This window comes from Oncorhynchus mykiss, chromosome 13 (genome assembly GCF_013265735.2).
Source record: "Oncorhynchus mykiss isolate Arlee chromosome 13, USDA_OmykA_1.1, whole genome shotgun sequence".
Taxonomy (NCBI): domain Eukaryota; kingdom Metazoa; phylum Chordata; class Actinopteri; order Salmoniformes; family Salmonidae; genus Oncorhynchus; species Oncorhynchus mykiss.
Genome location: NC_048577.1, coordinates 54,413,465 through 54,427,527, shown reverse-complemented (window position 1 = coordinate 54,427,527; position 14,063 = coordinate 54,413,465). Strand labels below are relative to the sequence as shown.

Here is a 14,063-nt window from a genome sequence, read left to right as displayed (position 1 = left end):
CTCCACCAATAAGTACACAGCTAGCTACCGGATATGCTTTGAAGCAAGTATAAATTCGTCGGGGGTCTTCCGGTCACATTACATCAAGCAAGAGGAACATGGCTCAGTCTGTGCAGACTAAACTCGACATTTGTTTACCCATATTGTTTGATGGACGCAAGAAGATTATACATTGAAAACTGTAGTGAGTGAATGTCAATTAATCCCTATTATGTAATTTGCCAAGGAACTCAGTAAAAAGGCCAGTAGCTAATGGCTAACTAGCTACTTACGACTCGTTCAAGGTAAGGTTAATTTATTGACATCTGGATTAACTTTAAACATCCTTGATGCTAAATCATTTCGTTAATGTTTTGATTCTATTCCCCAGGAAAGTCGGAGGCCATTACGAGCACCACAATCATGTGCGGAGATTGCGCACGTGGTCCGCAGCATGGCCCTCGAGTCCACGTTGGGACCATGGAACCCCTTGTGTTCTCTTGAGGTAGTTGCATGCAATGGCAATCCAATAACCATAGAAAATATCCATTGTTGTATGAATGATGTTTTAACGCGTTAGACTTCTGATTGACAGTGAAGTTGACTTTTGTTGTTCTGACTCATAACCCAGGCATGGACATCAATGTGGTTGTCTCCAGTCTTGGTGAATAACTTTTTTTTGTGCTTATTTTTGCCTTTGCGACTTCAGGGAATCGTGGCTTGTCTTGGAGCAGGAGACGTGTAAGCCATTAACAGCGTGTCTCCTTTCTACGAAGGAACCCTGCATCATTCAGGTTTCCCTCAGACGAAGGTGAATACTGTGATCTCGACATTTGTAGTGCAATGGCGGGGGGTTTATGAATGATGATTAATGCGTTAGACTTCTGATTGATGGTGAAGTTACCTTTTGTATTCTGACAACCCATTCTCATATCAAACTGACTGTCTGTTTGAAATAGTAGGCTTATTTGTGCCTTTTTTTCCCATGGATCTAGATGCAGTCATGGGAGTCCAATGTGGTGCAAAATGAATACCAGGGAGAGACTTCAACTGATACAACTACATTTATTGAACATTATTAAGTTGTCCAATAAAGTCATATTTGTAGTGGAATGTTTTGTGTTTTCATTTATATCGTAACTGTATGCACTGTCTTTGAACCAGCAGAGCCCTCTCCATGGCTCTGTAGGCCAAGCTACAGCTGCAAGAACAAATCAAAGGCTTGTTATAACTGGGGTTACTTGGCATTTCATCCCAAGTTTCTCTTTTAAATGCAACTCACATCTACTCACTAATATTTGTCGTGTGTGTGGTCTGATCTTTAACCTGAATACTTAATGATTTTGAAGTACCATTCCCTAACTTTGGAGCTACAAGGAATAAACCAGTATTATATATTGTTATAGGCAGATTAAATCCTACTTTTTTTTTTCTGCATATTTATTCAGTGACATGTTAACCTGTTGTGTGATCTGTACACATGGGCAAATGTCCCTATAACTCAAAAGCAGTCACTATGGCCCAAACAACCACTCATTAGTTTGAATGGGCCTAGGATGAGGTACTGTTGTCAAAGCACGATTAGTTACATGCAAGCAATGTTTTATTGATCAGAACTAGTGACATTGCTCAATGCAACTGAAATTCCAGATTAATTTTTCCTGTCACTGCAAATGTAATGATCGGTAGCGTATGAGGAAAAACTCTGACATGACCTCACACGCACACATGACTTGACTTAGCTGTAAACATTTGACTAGAATTTCTTGTTATTCAAGTGGCACTTCTGCCTCATACACAAACATTTGAACAAGGTTGTGGCAAACAACCCAAATGTCACAGGTGAAGTTATTCTTGGCAAATTTCATGAATCTGAAAGGTTTCAAAACCATCTACGCCAGTCTGCTTGATATTTGAAATGGTTTATTTTTCATATGTACATAGCATGAAGTCCGGTATTTCAAGACAGGAAATTGATAAAGAAAAGCAGTCATATTTACTGAATGGCTCATGTTTCCATTGGTTGAGCGGTATGGCTAACATAAGTTATGGCTGTTTGAATCACCAGCTGCAGGCATCTAACCATGTTCAGACTCTTAAGTGTGTGAAAGCTGTAACGTATCCTAGCTGGTGAACGTGGTCTAAGATAGTGGTGCTCAACCGTCGGGCCCTGGGATGTTGCTGATCAGTCATGGGTGTCTGACAATGAAGTAATGTAGCGCAGTGGTGCTCCAAAGAGGAAACGCATAGCTTTGGCAGTAACTAAGCATGCCTTGTCCGAACCAGAATGGACCACAGGGCAGGAGCCTATCTCCTGTTTCTGTATTGTGAGACTTGCTGTACAAGTTCACCCCCTGAATAAGACCAGATTTGCCAGTTGCTGGTACAAAAAAGGTTGAGAAACAGTTTTAAAAAGAGGTGTGTGTGAAAGTGCTGCTTGGCCTATAAGACGAGACAAATGCATTTGACCTCTGCCTTTTAAAACAGTTGATAGAAAATGAACTCTGGAAAAATCTCCTACCACTGCCAAAGTAATGCCTAGATTCAATCAGATCAAGCATTTACCAGGGACAGACGACCTCCGCAAAGCGAATGTTTTGGAGGTGTAACTGTTGAAGCTGTGAAATCGGTGAGCAGCTGCTCTTGTGATCATTGTCACAAAGCCACACCGGCCCACACATTAGAAGTTCAGAATGAGAAAGTATAGTCTATATAGAAATAATGACACTCAAATTGAAAATCATTCAACAAAAAAAAGATCATTTCTATCAGCCTAATTAAGGTGTAGAAAACATCTCACATTCCAATGTTCGAACTTGTAAACGGGTCTGCATAGGATTTCTCTTAATGCGACTCAAAACACAATGGCAATGTCTGCTTTAGGTACAATTCCAGAAGCCGCTTGTGGATTTGATCGCTCTAATGCAGTTCCACCGGCAAAACAACCATTATGCAGATGTCGCCTAAAGCGGATCTGATTGATTCGAGCCCTAAGTCAGCAGTCTATTAGGGTCCTTTATATTTGACCCAGTTAGGGAACTGCCTGCTTTACATGTACAGGTACATTCATTAGGCCTTCTGTCTACACTCTACACACCTCTTTTGACATCATAGCTGTAAGACTTGTGACAATACATAGATTTATGGTTGGTACTTGTACACCTCGTCAACAATGTGGTTTGACTTCAGAATGGCTGAGGCAATGGTGGACAGAAGACACTGAAGGCCCTATGCATTTGATGAAAACTCCCAAGCTATACAGTCAGTAACTACTATATATAGCCTTCATCTGTGACTTACTCGGGTGTCATACCCATGCCACAAGAGTGTGTGAGCACGCTGAGCTAAAGCATAGACATCTTGAGGATCCAACACACATTTTCAGGTCTCAGGCAAGGTTATTCATCCCAGGCTATTCAGTAACTACCACATGCAGTTTGAGTTGTTCTGGGATGGTATTGTTGATCGATCAACAGTGGCGTTGACCTGCTTGCATAAGGAATGCCACGCGATGGAAGGGGAGGAGGCGGAGAGAGGGATAGACATTGTCTCAGAATGTCCATAGATGATGAAGCATGTGACAAATCACACACACACACAGCCTTCTCTCTATGACCATCACCCATTCTTTTTTCATGGGTTTCGGGTCTGAAAGTCAATGGAAAAAGAAATGCAGGGCATATCATGGACTCCGATTAGTACACACACGTTTCATGTTCATCTCTGACGTTTGGTGTAGCTGCTGTATATCACAGGTAGTGTGGTTCTTCAGTTTACACTGCAAGGCAATTTGTCTGACCACACACACACTTACAATCCAAATGGTCTGTGTATCCAGGTGAATCCATGACCTGTCTGACTGACACCGTCCTCAGATTAATATTCCCTCAAACCAATGATGCAGTATTTCCCAGCCAAGTGAGAAGTAAGCAGGCTGTCTCTCTCCATCTCTCTGCCTTTCTTCACTTCCTGGTAGAGGATCCACAGTCTGGAGTGGCTGTGGGATTGGCCCACTGTCCTGAGGGGAGGACAGTAAGCCCCGCCCACTGCGACGCTGGCACCAGTGGTTACTGGGATGTCAGGTCGCCAGTGACTTATCCTTAGCAACACCCCAGAAACGGAGAGTCTTGTTGTCTTCACACGTCAAAGAGTTCAGGCTCCGAGAGGTCTGGGTCCCTCAAGGCATCGGTCGATGTTGTCACAGTAGCCAGGTTGGCGTTAGAACGGGTGTCCATGGCAGAGTGCATGATGGGTAGCCAGAGGTCGTCCATGTTTGGCATCACAAATATTTTCTGTGAGAACAAAAACGAGAACTTGAGTAACTAGGATTAAAACAGAAAACACTTCAAGCTAAAGGTGTGCCACAAATATTTATTACATTTATGATACGCCTTTTGTCTGTGCATGTTTGACAAGAACACAAATCTTAGTTTATCACTTGAATGCTGAACGAGGTGCTTTGGTCTAGCTGGTATCACAAAATAGCAATTTATAGTAGTTATACAGTATATGTTTCTGTGAAAACAACAAACAGGCCTCAACACCAGTTACAGCAGAAAGGCAGATTTTGGACAAAAACCCAGGAGACTGCAGTCAATCTTATTCTGTGTGATTGGATTTGGGGATTGTCTGGAGTCTGGTATTTTTGGGAAGCCATACATAGTCACTCACAGCTGATGTGTGCGTACTTCTGTGCCTGTGTGTGTGGTAAGGATAATAATAATGTAGCGAAGTCTCAAACAGGGATACATGTAGTTCTACTTCGTAGCCTGGCAGAATAACTGAGTTGTAAACAGGTGTGCCTCAGGGCAGAGTTCTAGGAGCAGCCTGATCATTATATGAAGACAGAGCCACAAGCATACTGTCTTTGAAGTACAGCTTGGTGGGCTGCTGTAAATACATCACACACCACTCTTCTGTTGTCCCAGTCCCATCATTGTCTAACACTGGGAAGACATTCACTTTGTTGACAAGGGAAGAGATGCAAAGCTAAGATAAATGGAAAGCTTTCGATACATATTGAACAAAATATACATTCATGTGATGATATGATTCATCAAATTGTTTTAACAAATAGTTAGGGGGACTATAGAGCCCAGAGATGTTCCCAGGCAGATCCCATGTCCAGAAAAAGCTCCTGGATTTCAGATCACACAATACAGTTATTACATAATCCAAGTAGAGAGCTGTTAATGCTCTACTCTCCCTGGTCTCAGCGTACCTGAAACTCCTGATCCAGTTTCTTCTCGATCCAGTCGGTGACGTGGGCCAGCGTGACCTCCCTCTCACCCAGCTTGGGCCGGGCTTTCAGCTCCAAGTGGGGGGGACTCCTGAAGCCATACCTGGACGGGGAAGGTTCCCTATGTTACACCCATTGGCTTACTGTATCCTAATATCCTGGGGAAGGTTTCTCTTACACCCGTTGAACTAGTAAGCTACTAGTCTAGTCTTCCTTTTTATAATGCTAATGCCTCTACTTCATATTACCAGCAGAGGACATGTGGGCTACTGTGTCAACAAGCCAGGCTAAGCCCTTCTGTATCTCTATAGCTGAATATTACACCCATTGGCTTACTGTATCCTAATATCCTGGGGAAGGTTTCTCTTACACCCGTTGAACTAGTAAGCTACTAGTCTAGTCTTCCTTTTTATAATGCTAATGCCTCTACTTCATATTACCAGCAGAGGACATGTGGGCTACTGTGTCAACAAGCCAGGCTAAGCCCTTCTGTATCTCTATAGCTGAATAACATGCATATTCACACTGGATATTCAATATTCAGACCTTACCCCTGGAGCGGAATGTACCAAATTCTGTCTGCGGGGGTAGGTGCTAAGTATACTGTATGAGGGTGATGGGGCGTTCTATATCCTAATGGTGAGGTGGTATGTAACTGTATGAAGGTATTGGGACGTACCATTATCCTGTCAGTGAGGGGAGGTGGGATGGATGGAACGTACCATATCCTGTCGGTGGGTGGGGGTGGTATGTTGACAGCCAGCATCCCGCGGCACTCCAGCACCTCCACGGTGAGAAGCAGTGGCGTGTTGGACACCTCCTCGATCTTCTTCTTGATAAACTCTGTCTCCGTGGCCTTCTGGAAGTACTTAGACTTGGCGATCTTGTCCACAAACCTCATGATCTTACTGGGCCGGTGGCCTCCGACGAAACTGTGAGGGAAGAGGAGTAGATGAAGTAATAGGAGGAAGAAGAAGGAGAGAGGACAAAGAGCAGAAAGAGGAGATGGAGAACGAGGGAGAGGAGGGGAAGTGAAGGAGGTGTCGGAAAAGGAAGAGGAGGGAGTGAGTCAGCATCATCAGATATTCATTAGTCTCTCCCTTGACCCACTATACAGGGCAGTGAGTGGGTACATTCTGTCACTCTGGGCCGGAAAGCAGTTCCTGCCTGTATCTGTTTGTGGCACTTAGGACAATACCTTAAACCGGGCTGTAAAAAAAAGTATAACCAACAATTGCTACACGATTATTAGCCTGCATAATTGACTGTGTTCTCTGTATCTTCTTCATTGTAATATTCTAACAGATAAAATGAGCTGCAATTCACCAATTAGTGCTAGAAAGAGTCTCTGAAGTCTATAAAAACACACGAATGGAAACAGAGACAGACACGGCCTGATGCTAATGATGTTCTCACCCCTCCGCCCCCAGCATGTCCATGGGGATTTCTGGGGGATCCTCTTCGTCAGACGATCCAGCACTGGAGGACTCTTCGTCACTGTCTGCCAGGCAGTAGGCCCGAGGTCTGGGCCTTTACACACACAAAACATGAGAACAAAGGGGATGAGTATTAGTCAGCTTTAAGAAATGGAAGTGGAAAACAGATGAAAATTAGTATGAGCAATTGTCTGATGTTATTGGGGAGCGGTGTTGGCAGCATTTGTGCCTAGGAAGCCCTCAGCAAATCCAGTCTGGACACAGCAGTTCGTTCCAACGGTCAAAGCTGACACTCCTTCAGTCCTGAACGGGGACTAACATTTACCCTAGACTAAAGCCTAAAGGACTCCCATGTGGTACAGCATGAGAAGTCATGTTTCTGCTCACAAGGCCATCCCCACTGTTTGCAGAGGGAGTTTCTTCCCTTTTCGTCAAACCAAGTACACTCGGAAGAGGATTCGCTGAGCAGCTCAAAGACTATCATCAAATCCCCTATTAAACATTCCCAGAACGATTGATCCCTCAGAGGCCTCGGCTGGGAAATAGCCTGGTCAGTGGTCACCAACCGGTTGATCACGATCGACTGGTCGATCTCCAAGGCATTCCTAGTGGATCACCAAACATTTCTGTAAAAAAAACTATAATAAAGCCTTGTGTTCCTTTTTTTTCGTTTCACTGTTGGTGGTAGGTGCACTTGATTCAGCATCATTAGTTGCACCAGGAAGGAAGTGTTCCCATTCTTTTACAATTGCATGCGTCTGAAGGTAGAACTCAGACAACACAGCAGGCCCAAAGAGGAAATCAAGTGCACCTATAGGCCTACCACTGGCCAATCAGGTAGCTCAGATCACCGTGTGTGCACAGTTTCCTCGAGCCATAGACGGTAAAAAGAAGCCCAGAATGCACAGTAAAGTTGATACTGTGAGATTTCAAAAAGTTTACGAATACAGCAAAGAGCTGCTGTTTTTGTGAGCAAGTTTATGTTTAAGTTGTCATTCAGCACCGTCAACACTTTAACCAATAAAATGTGCGTTCTCCCTACTTCCACTAAAACTAGCACTGCAGCTGCATTGAAGGAGTAGTCGATAGCAGAGTGCTCAGATAAGCTTGCATTGCTATTACCAGTGTGATCATATACCTAAATGTTTTAAATATAATTTCTAAATGGTCTCAGAAGAACAACATTGGCAGGGCAATTTAAGCATAGCAATATGCAATGATAATGTGTTGGGCCTATAGCCTACTGCACAAACCTCATTGTTACAGAACTGTTTTTAATGGGCTTATGTTTCAGTCATGTTTAAAACAAATCTGAGCTGTAGATATCGGCTTGCATTTTGACTCAGAAAGTAATCTCGACTCAGAAAAGGTTGGTGACCACTGCCATAGAAGATGGCAAGACAGCACAAACAGATCTGGTACCAGACTCATTCCTTGCCGGGGCTTTTAAAGGATCGACTGGCTTGCAGGGAAGCTGATTCCACGAGCAAAAGAGGGTGAAATATGAAAAGAGGGATGATTTCAGTATACCAGGCAGAAATAAATCTTTCCCAAACTCACCAGCAATAAGACACATCCACCGAGGTCAGAGGTAGAATCCAGAGAGAGAGGGAATAAAGGAATGAAAGAAGAAAGGAGAAAAACATATGCAAATGTGACAGTTAACAATGCCTCTCATTCAAACGCAGTGTTTTCAATCCTGCTCATGTGGTGCAGGTTTTTGGTCCAGCCCAGCACTAACACACCTGTTCTTGAATCATGTGTGTTGATGTGGGCTGGAACAAAAGCCTGCAAATCCTATGAGCGTAGAACAACACTGAACAAACCCTATCAATTCAGCCATTAGCACATGCTCAAAGCCATGCATGCTGTTGATCCTAGATTTACAGCAAAAAAATGTTACTTCTCATTATCCCCTCCCAGCATCCACTAATTGACTAATAGCATTTTTGTTGGAAATCAAACAAAACACGTTGACAGTTCCAGATGAAGTCAGGCAGTGAATGGAGCCAATAAGTATTTAGAAAAGGTGTTGCTATGTCACTCTGTTCAGTATCATACATCCTGAATGCCACTAATTCCTCACATGTGATTGCCTACATAACCAAAGAGGTGCACATACTTTAAAGTACTATATAAGTAAGTACTTGATTTTAAGATTTATAATATCTCCCTGAGTGCTCTTTTTTAACCACATATGTAAATAGAACATTTTAAATACCACATATCTCTATGTCCTTACCCCTCGCTCTCCCAGCCCCTCTCCCTCCTCCATACTCACCCCTCTCTCCCCTGCTCCTCCAGCCCCTCTCCCTCCTTCCTACTCACCCCTCTCTCCTCTGCTCCCCCAGTCTCTCCTCCATACTCACCCCTCTCTCCTCTGCTCCCCCAGTCCCTCCTCCATACTCACCCATCTTTCCCGTGCTGCCCCAGCCCCTCTCCCTCCTCCATACTCACCCATCTTTCCCGTGCTCCCCCAGTCCCTCTGCCTCCTCCATACTCACCCCTCTCTCCTCTGCTCCCCCAGTCCCTCCTCCATACTCACCCATCTTTCCCGTGCTCCTCCAGCCCCTCTGCCTCCTCCATACTCACCCCTCTTTCCCGTGCTCCCCCAGTCCCTCTGCCTCCTCCATACTCACCCCTCTCTCCTCTGCTCCCCCAGTCCCTCCTCCATACTCACCCATCTTTCCCGTGCTCCTCCAGCCCCTCTGCCTCCTCCATACTCACCCCTCTTTCCCGTGCTCCTCCAGCCCCTCTGCCTCCTCCATACTCACCCCTCTTTCCCCTGCTCCTCCAGCCCCTCTGCCTCCTCCATACTCACCCCTCTTTCCCCTGCTCCCCCAGCCCCTCTCCCTCCTCCATACTCACCCCTCTTTCCCCTGCTCCCCCAGCCCCTCTCCTTCCTTCCCCAGACGGGCCAAGTTCATCTTGGTCTCCAGGGTCATGATGAAGGAACCAGTGTAGGATACCTCCAGATCAAACCACAGACCTAGAAAGTGTAGGGAGTGAGAGAGAGAAAGAGAGAGAGAGGGAAAGAGAGAAAGGGATAAAATCATTACTAACATACACATTGGACGGCAATAGTGGAATAATGAGGCAGAACTGTTTTCACACTTCCCTGCAATGAAAACGTTCTCAACCGTTGAGGATGCAGCCAACAAACTACATAGCCATATCGGTTAGGTACTACAAAAGCACAAAAATGTATAGCTAATGCTGACGGTATATAAAAGCTCTTGGTCCTATGTGTAAGTGGATAAGTCACTCATCCACTGTGAGCCTGAGGCAAAGAACAGTAAGAGCTCCCTTAGTTTTATCCCACCTGGACTACTGCCCAGTTATATGGTCAAGTAAAGCAAAGAAGAATATAGGCAAATTACAGTTGGCCCAGAATAGAGCAGCACGGCTGGCCCTTAAATGTAGACGGAGGGACAATATCAATAACCTGTATGTCAGTCTACATCCCTACTTTTCTTTGGGAGAGGTGTGTTGAATGCACCAAACTGTCTGTTCAAACGGCTAACACACAGCTCCGACACCCATGCATACCCCACAAGAAATGCCACCAGGGGTCTCTTCACAGTCCCCAAGTACAGAACAGACTCTGGGAAATGCACAGTACTACATAGAGCCATGACAACATGGAACTCTTCCACATCAAGTAACTCAATCGAGCTGTAAAATCAGATTGAAAAAAAAACAGATAAAACAACAACTCACAGCACAACGTGGACTGTGAAGAGACACTTACGCACACACACACACACAATGCAATATTGTGGTATAGTGGTATAGTGTATTTTATATTGTAAATGTTGTATAATAGAGTAATAATGTATGATGTATTGTGTTATTGATGATGTAGGCTGTTGTTGTGTTTTGCTGTGATGTAATTGTTTTAACACTGTTTAGACCCCAGGAAGAGTAGCTGCTAATCTCTCTCTCACTCTGGTAACATGTTGTAACGTATACGAAGCTCCGTCGCTCTGTTTGCGTGGTTTGTAGCGGCCTTAAGCAGCATCACATCTGCCTTTGGGGCACTCTGGTCGCTAGCAGCCCCTGGTTGGAGCACATATGAACAACAGCTTGAATACTAAGTTCTTATGTTACCCAGTGTTTGATGCAATTTCAAGATAATTCATTCAGCATTGTTTGCTTTGGCCCTGTGTTAGTACTATTGTAAAGCTCAGTTAAACATTGCATGTCTCTAAAGTACAAATGCTAAGGTTGTTTTTGTAGACTAACCAGAAGTTACCCGCCGGACTCCTAATTGCAGTGAAGCCACATGCTGTGTCTGACTGGTAGGGAGAGGAATGATCCTCTAGTAAACACACCATAAGGTCAACACTAGGGCAGCCTCACCTCTGATTGGCTCAGAAGCTGGCTAACTCACCAGGCTTCTTCCTGGTTTTGGGTGGGAAAGGTCAGAACCCAGCAGCGTTTTTTGGTGTATACGTGTGTGTGTGTGTGTGTGTGTGTGTGTGTGTACACTAGTGAAATGAAGCTCTTCAGTCATATCACGTCTCTATACGGGGAAGAAATATCAACACGTTTACTCTTCATCTCTCTCCAGACTCTCTCTCCAAACACTCTCTATCCCACACAATGAAAGTGGGGAGGGATTTCTGTGACTAAATCTCTGGAAACTCTTCAGATGATAACGGTTATAAAGCCCTTAACTTATATCAGCTTCATCATCCTCCTGGAATAGAGGAGCACAGGGCTGCTGAGCAGTAATCCCCATAGGGCTCATTATGTGCAAGCATTTAGCTGATAATGCCTGGGGGGAAAGCCCATGGGAACTGTGTTGTGTAGGACAGTGTGCAATAAATCACTCTCTGGAATGAGGAGCTTATGGGAAAGGAGATACCTATATTCAGTTGTACAACTGAATGCATTCAACCGAAATGTGTCTTCCTCATTTAACACAACCCCTCTGAATCAGAGCGGTGTGGGGGTCTACCTTAATCGACATCATCGGCGCCCAGGGAGCAGTTGTTGTTGGCGGTTAACTGCCTTGCTCAGGGGCATTCAAACCAGCAAACTTTCGTTTACTGGCCCAACGCTCTTAACCACTAGGCTACCGGATGCTTCTACTGTAGCAAGACAGCAGAGCAGTGTTTCCAAACTCAGTCATGGGGACCCGAAGGGGTGCACGTTTTGGTTTTTGCCCTAACACTACACAGCTGATTCAAATAATCAACTCATCATCAAGCTTTGATGATTTGAAATCAGCTGTGTGGTGCTAGGCACCCCTTGTGGTCCCCAGGAATGAGTTTGGGAAACGCTGCAGTAGAGCCTTAGGAGTTTAACCCTTAACCTTGAATATGGAAAGCTTCCCAAATCCTTTAAAGGCCCAATGCAGCCTTTTTTAAAATCTCAATATCAAATCATTTCTGGGTAAATATTAAGTACCTTACTGTGACTGTTTAGAATTAAAATGGTCCACAAAAAAGAAATCATTTTACTAGGACTGTCTGGGAGTGGTCTGAATGGGGAGGGAAAACTGAAAACTAGCTGGTATTGTCAGGGAGGTTTAGAACTCTTTGTTTTTGGTCTATTAAAACTTATGCCGCCTGTTGATTTCACCAGGTAAGCCAAAACTCCATTAAAGTGTTAGTTTCATCAGCTGTTGTACAATATGACACAAAACCAAGGAAACATTTTGACTTCACTGGGCCTTTATGGAGAAGTGGACCGTTAAAGCGAGACAGTGAGACATTCAAGCTTAGCAATGAAATGTTTTTCAGGTAAAACATGGAAAACAGACTTAACCACACACTCCCAACTGTATCCCCTACATCAGAATATAGTTAAATGACTGGATCAATATTGTCACGTTCGTCATAACGAGGAGACCAAGGCGCAGCGTGATACGAATACATACTTCTTTTAATAAACAAAGAACACTTAAACTAACAAAATAACAACCCGACCATGACGCTATATAAACCGAGTGCTGACAGGAAACTACACATAGACAATAACCCACCAAAATCCCCAAGGAATATGGCTACTTCAATACGGTCCCCAATCAGAGACAACGATGAACAGCTGCCTCTGAGAACCAATCTAGACAACCATAGACATATAAAACACCTAGACTAGCCCCCTAGACATACAAAAACCCCTAGACATGCAAAAACTAAACAAACCACCCTCGTCACACCCTGACCTAACCAAAATAATAAAGAAAACAAAGATAACTAAGGTCAGGGCGTGACAAATATGACCTCCCACTCTCCTCACGAGCCTCACGAGGCTGTATTCACATTCTCAGTTGGAGTGCTGATCTAGTCTGGCCTTTTGGATCCTAATCAATAACATCTACAGTTTTGTGAAAAAGTATCTGCCCCCCTTTCTAACTTTCTCTACTTTTGCATATTTTTCATACTGAATGTTATCAGATCTTCAACCAAACCTGATATTAGATAAAGGGAACCTGAGTGAACAAATAACACAACAATAGACTTAATAGATGTATTTCATAAACAAAGTTATGCAACACCCAATGCCAAGACATAATGGGACACATCTCATCCAAAAAGTTGACTCAAGTTTGCCAAAAAGCACCTGGATGATCCTTTTTATTTTTTTATTTATTGTTTTTGTTTTAAGGACAGATGAGTCAAACGTATAACATGTTGGACGACATGGGTCCCATTATACCTGGCGAAAACCAAACACTGAATTCCACAGTAAGAACCTTATGCCAACGGTTGAGCATGGTGGTGGTACTGGGATGGTACCATGAATTCTGCTCTGTATCAGAGAATTCTACAGGAGAATGTTAGGCCATCCGTCTGTGAGCTGAAGCGCAGCTGGGTCATGCAGCAAGACAATGATCCAAAACACACAATCAAGTCTACATGAAAATGGCTAAAAAGCAACACATTTGAAGTTTTGGAATGGCCCCAAAGTTCAGACCTAATCCCAATTGAGATGTGGCAGGACTTGAAACGAACAGTTCATGTTTGAAAACCCACAAATATCACCAAGATAAACCAGTTCTGCATGGAAGAGTGAGGCAAATGTTTAATTCCTCTGGTTAATAGAAGCAGGGGTATGGGGAGACTGAAACAAAAGGCAGAAGGGAGGGGGAAAGAGAGGAGATAGGAGGGAAAGGAGAAAAGATAGAGAGGGAGAAGAGAAAGCAGGGAGAGAGAGAGAGAGAGTGTCCTACCTTGGTGGTCCACAGAGGGCTTGGAGGCATGGAGGATCTTGGGAATGGAGAAGCCCATGTCCAGCGCTGTCAGAGCCAGCTCATTCATAAAGTATGGCAGCTGTAAAACACAGGACATTTACACCTCAGGACAGTCTCCTTTCTTACACGTGTTTTCTCTGAGTTACATCTCATGTCAATCTGGTGAGTTGAGAAGTAAGTGAGGGGAAGACGGGAGGAGAAGACG

The 14,063-nt window shown here is 44.1% G+C and overlaps 1 protein-coding gene, 1 long non-coding RNA gene and 1 other non-coding gene across 5 annotated transcripts in view; 2 read left to right on the top strand and 1 right to left on the bottom strand.

Moving 5' to 3' along the window:
- The first annotated feature begins 76 nt into the window (after positions 1-76).
- On the top strand, positions 77-1,092 carry LOC110538769. 2 transcript variants are annotated; one of them, XR_002475811.2, is made up of 4 exons: positions 77-284; positions 371-484; positions 689-790; positions 975-1,092. It is a non-coding gene; the product is annotated as an uncharacterized LOC110538769 (long non-coding RNA). The 2 variants fall into 2 exon arrangements; XR_005035602.1 differs by having other exon boundaries at positions 79-284; positions 371-790.
- Positions 1,093-1,123: 31 nt separating this feature from the next.
- Positions 1,124-1,265, top strand: LOC118938612. The gene has a single exon (XR_005035819.1). It is a non-coding gene; the product is annotated as a small nucleolar RNA SNORA50 (small nucleolar RNA).
- Positions 1,266-1,885: 620 nt separating this feature from the next.
- tex2 (testis expressed 2) overlaps positions 1,886-14,063 on the bottom strand; it is a 40,138-nt gene continuing 27,960 nt past the window's right edge. For both annotated transcript variants that reach the window (XM_036941522.1, XM_036941521.1), the window contains exons 8-13: positions 13,838-13,937; positions 9,523-9,643; positions 6,635-6,742; positions 5,941-6,150; positions 5,201-5,321; positions 1,886-4,271 (exon numbers count right to left, since the gene is read on the bottom strand). In XM_036941522.1, coding sequence (XP_036797417.1) covers positions 4,116-4,271; positions 5,201-5,321; positions 5,941-6,150; positions 6,635-6,742; positions 9,523-9,643; positions 13,838-13,937 — 816 coding nt within the window. In that variant the 3' untranslated portion in view covers positions 1,886-4,115. The remainder of the gene's footprint in view (positions 4,272-5,200; positions 5,322-5,940; positions 6,151-6,634; positions 6,743-9,522; positions 9,644-13,837; positions 13,938-14,063) is intronic.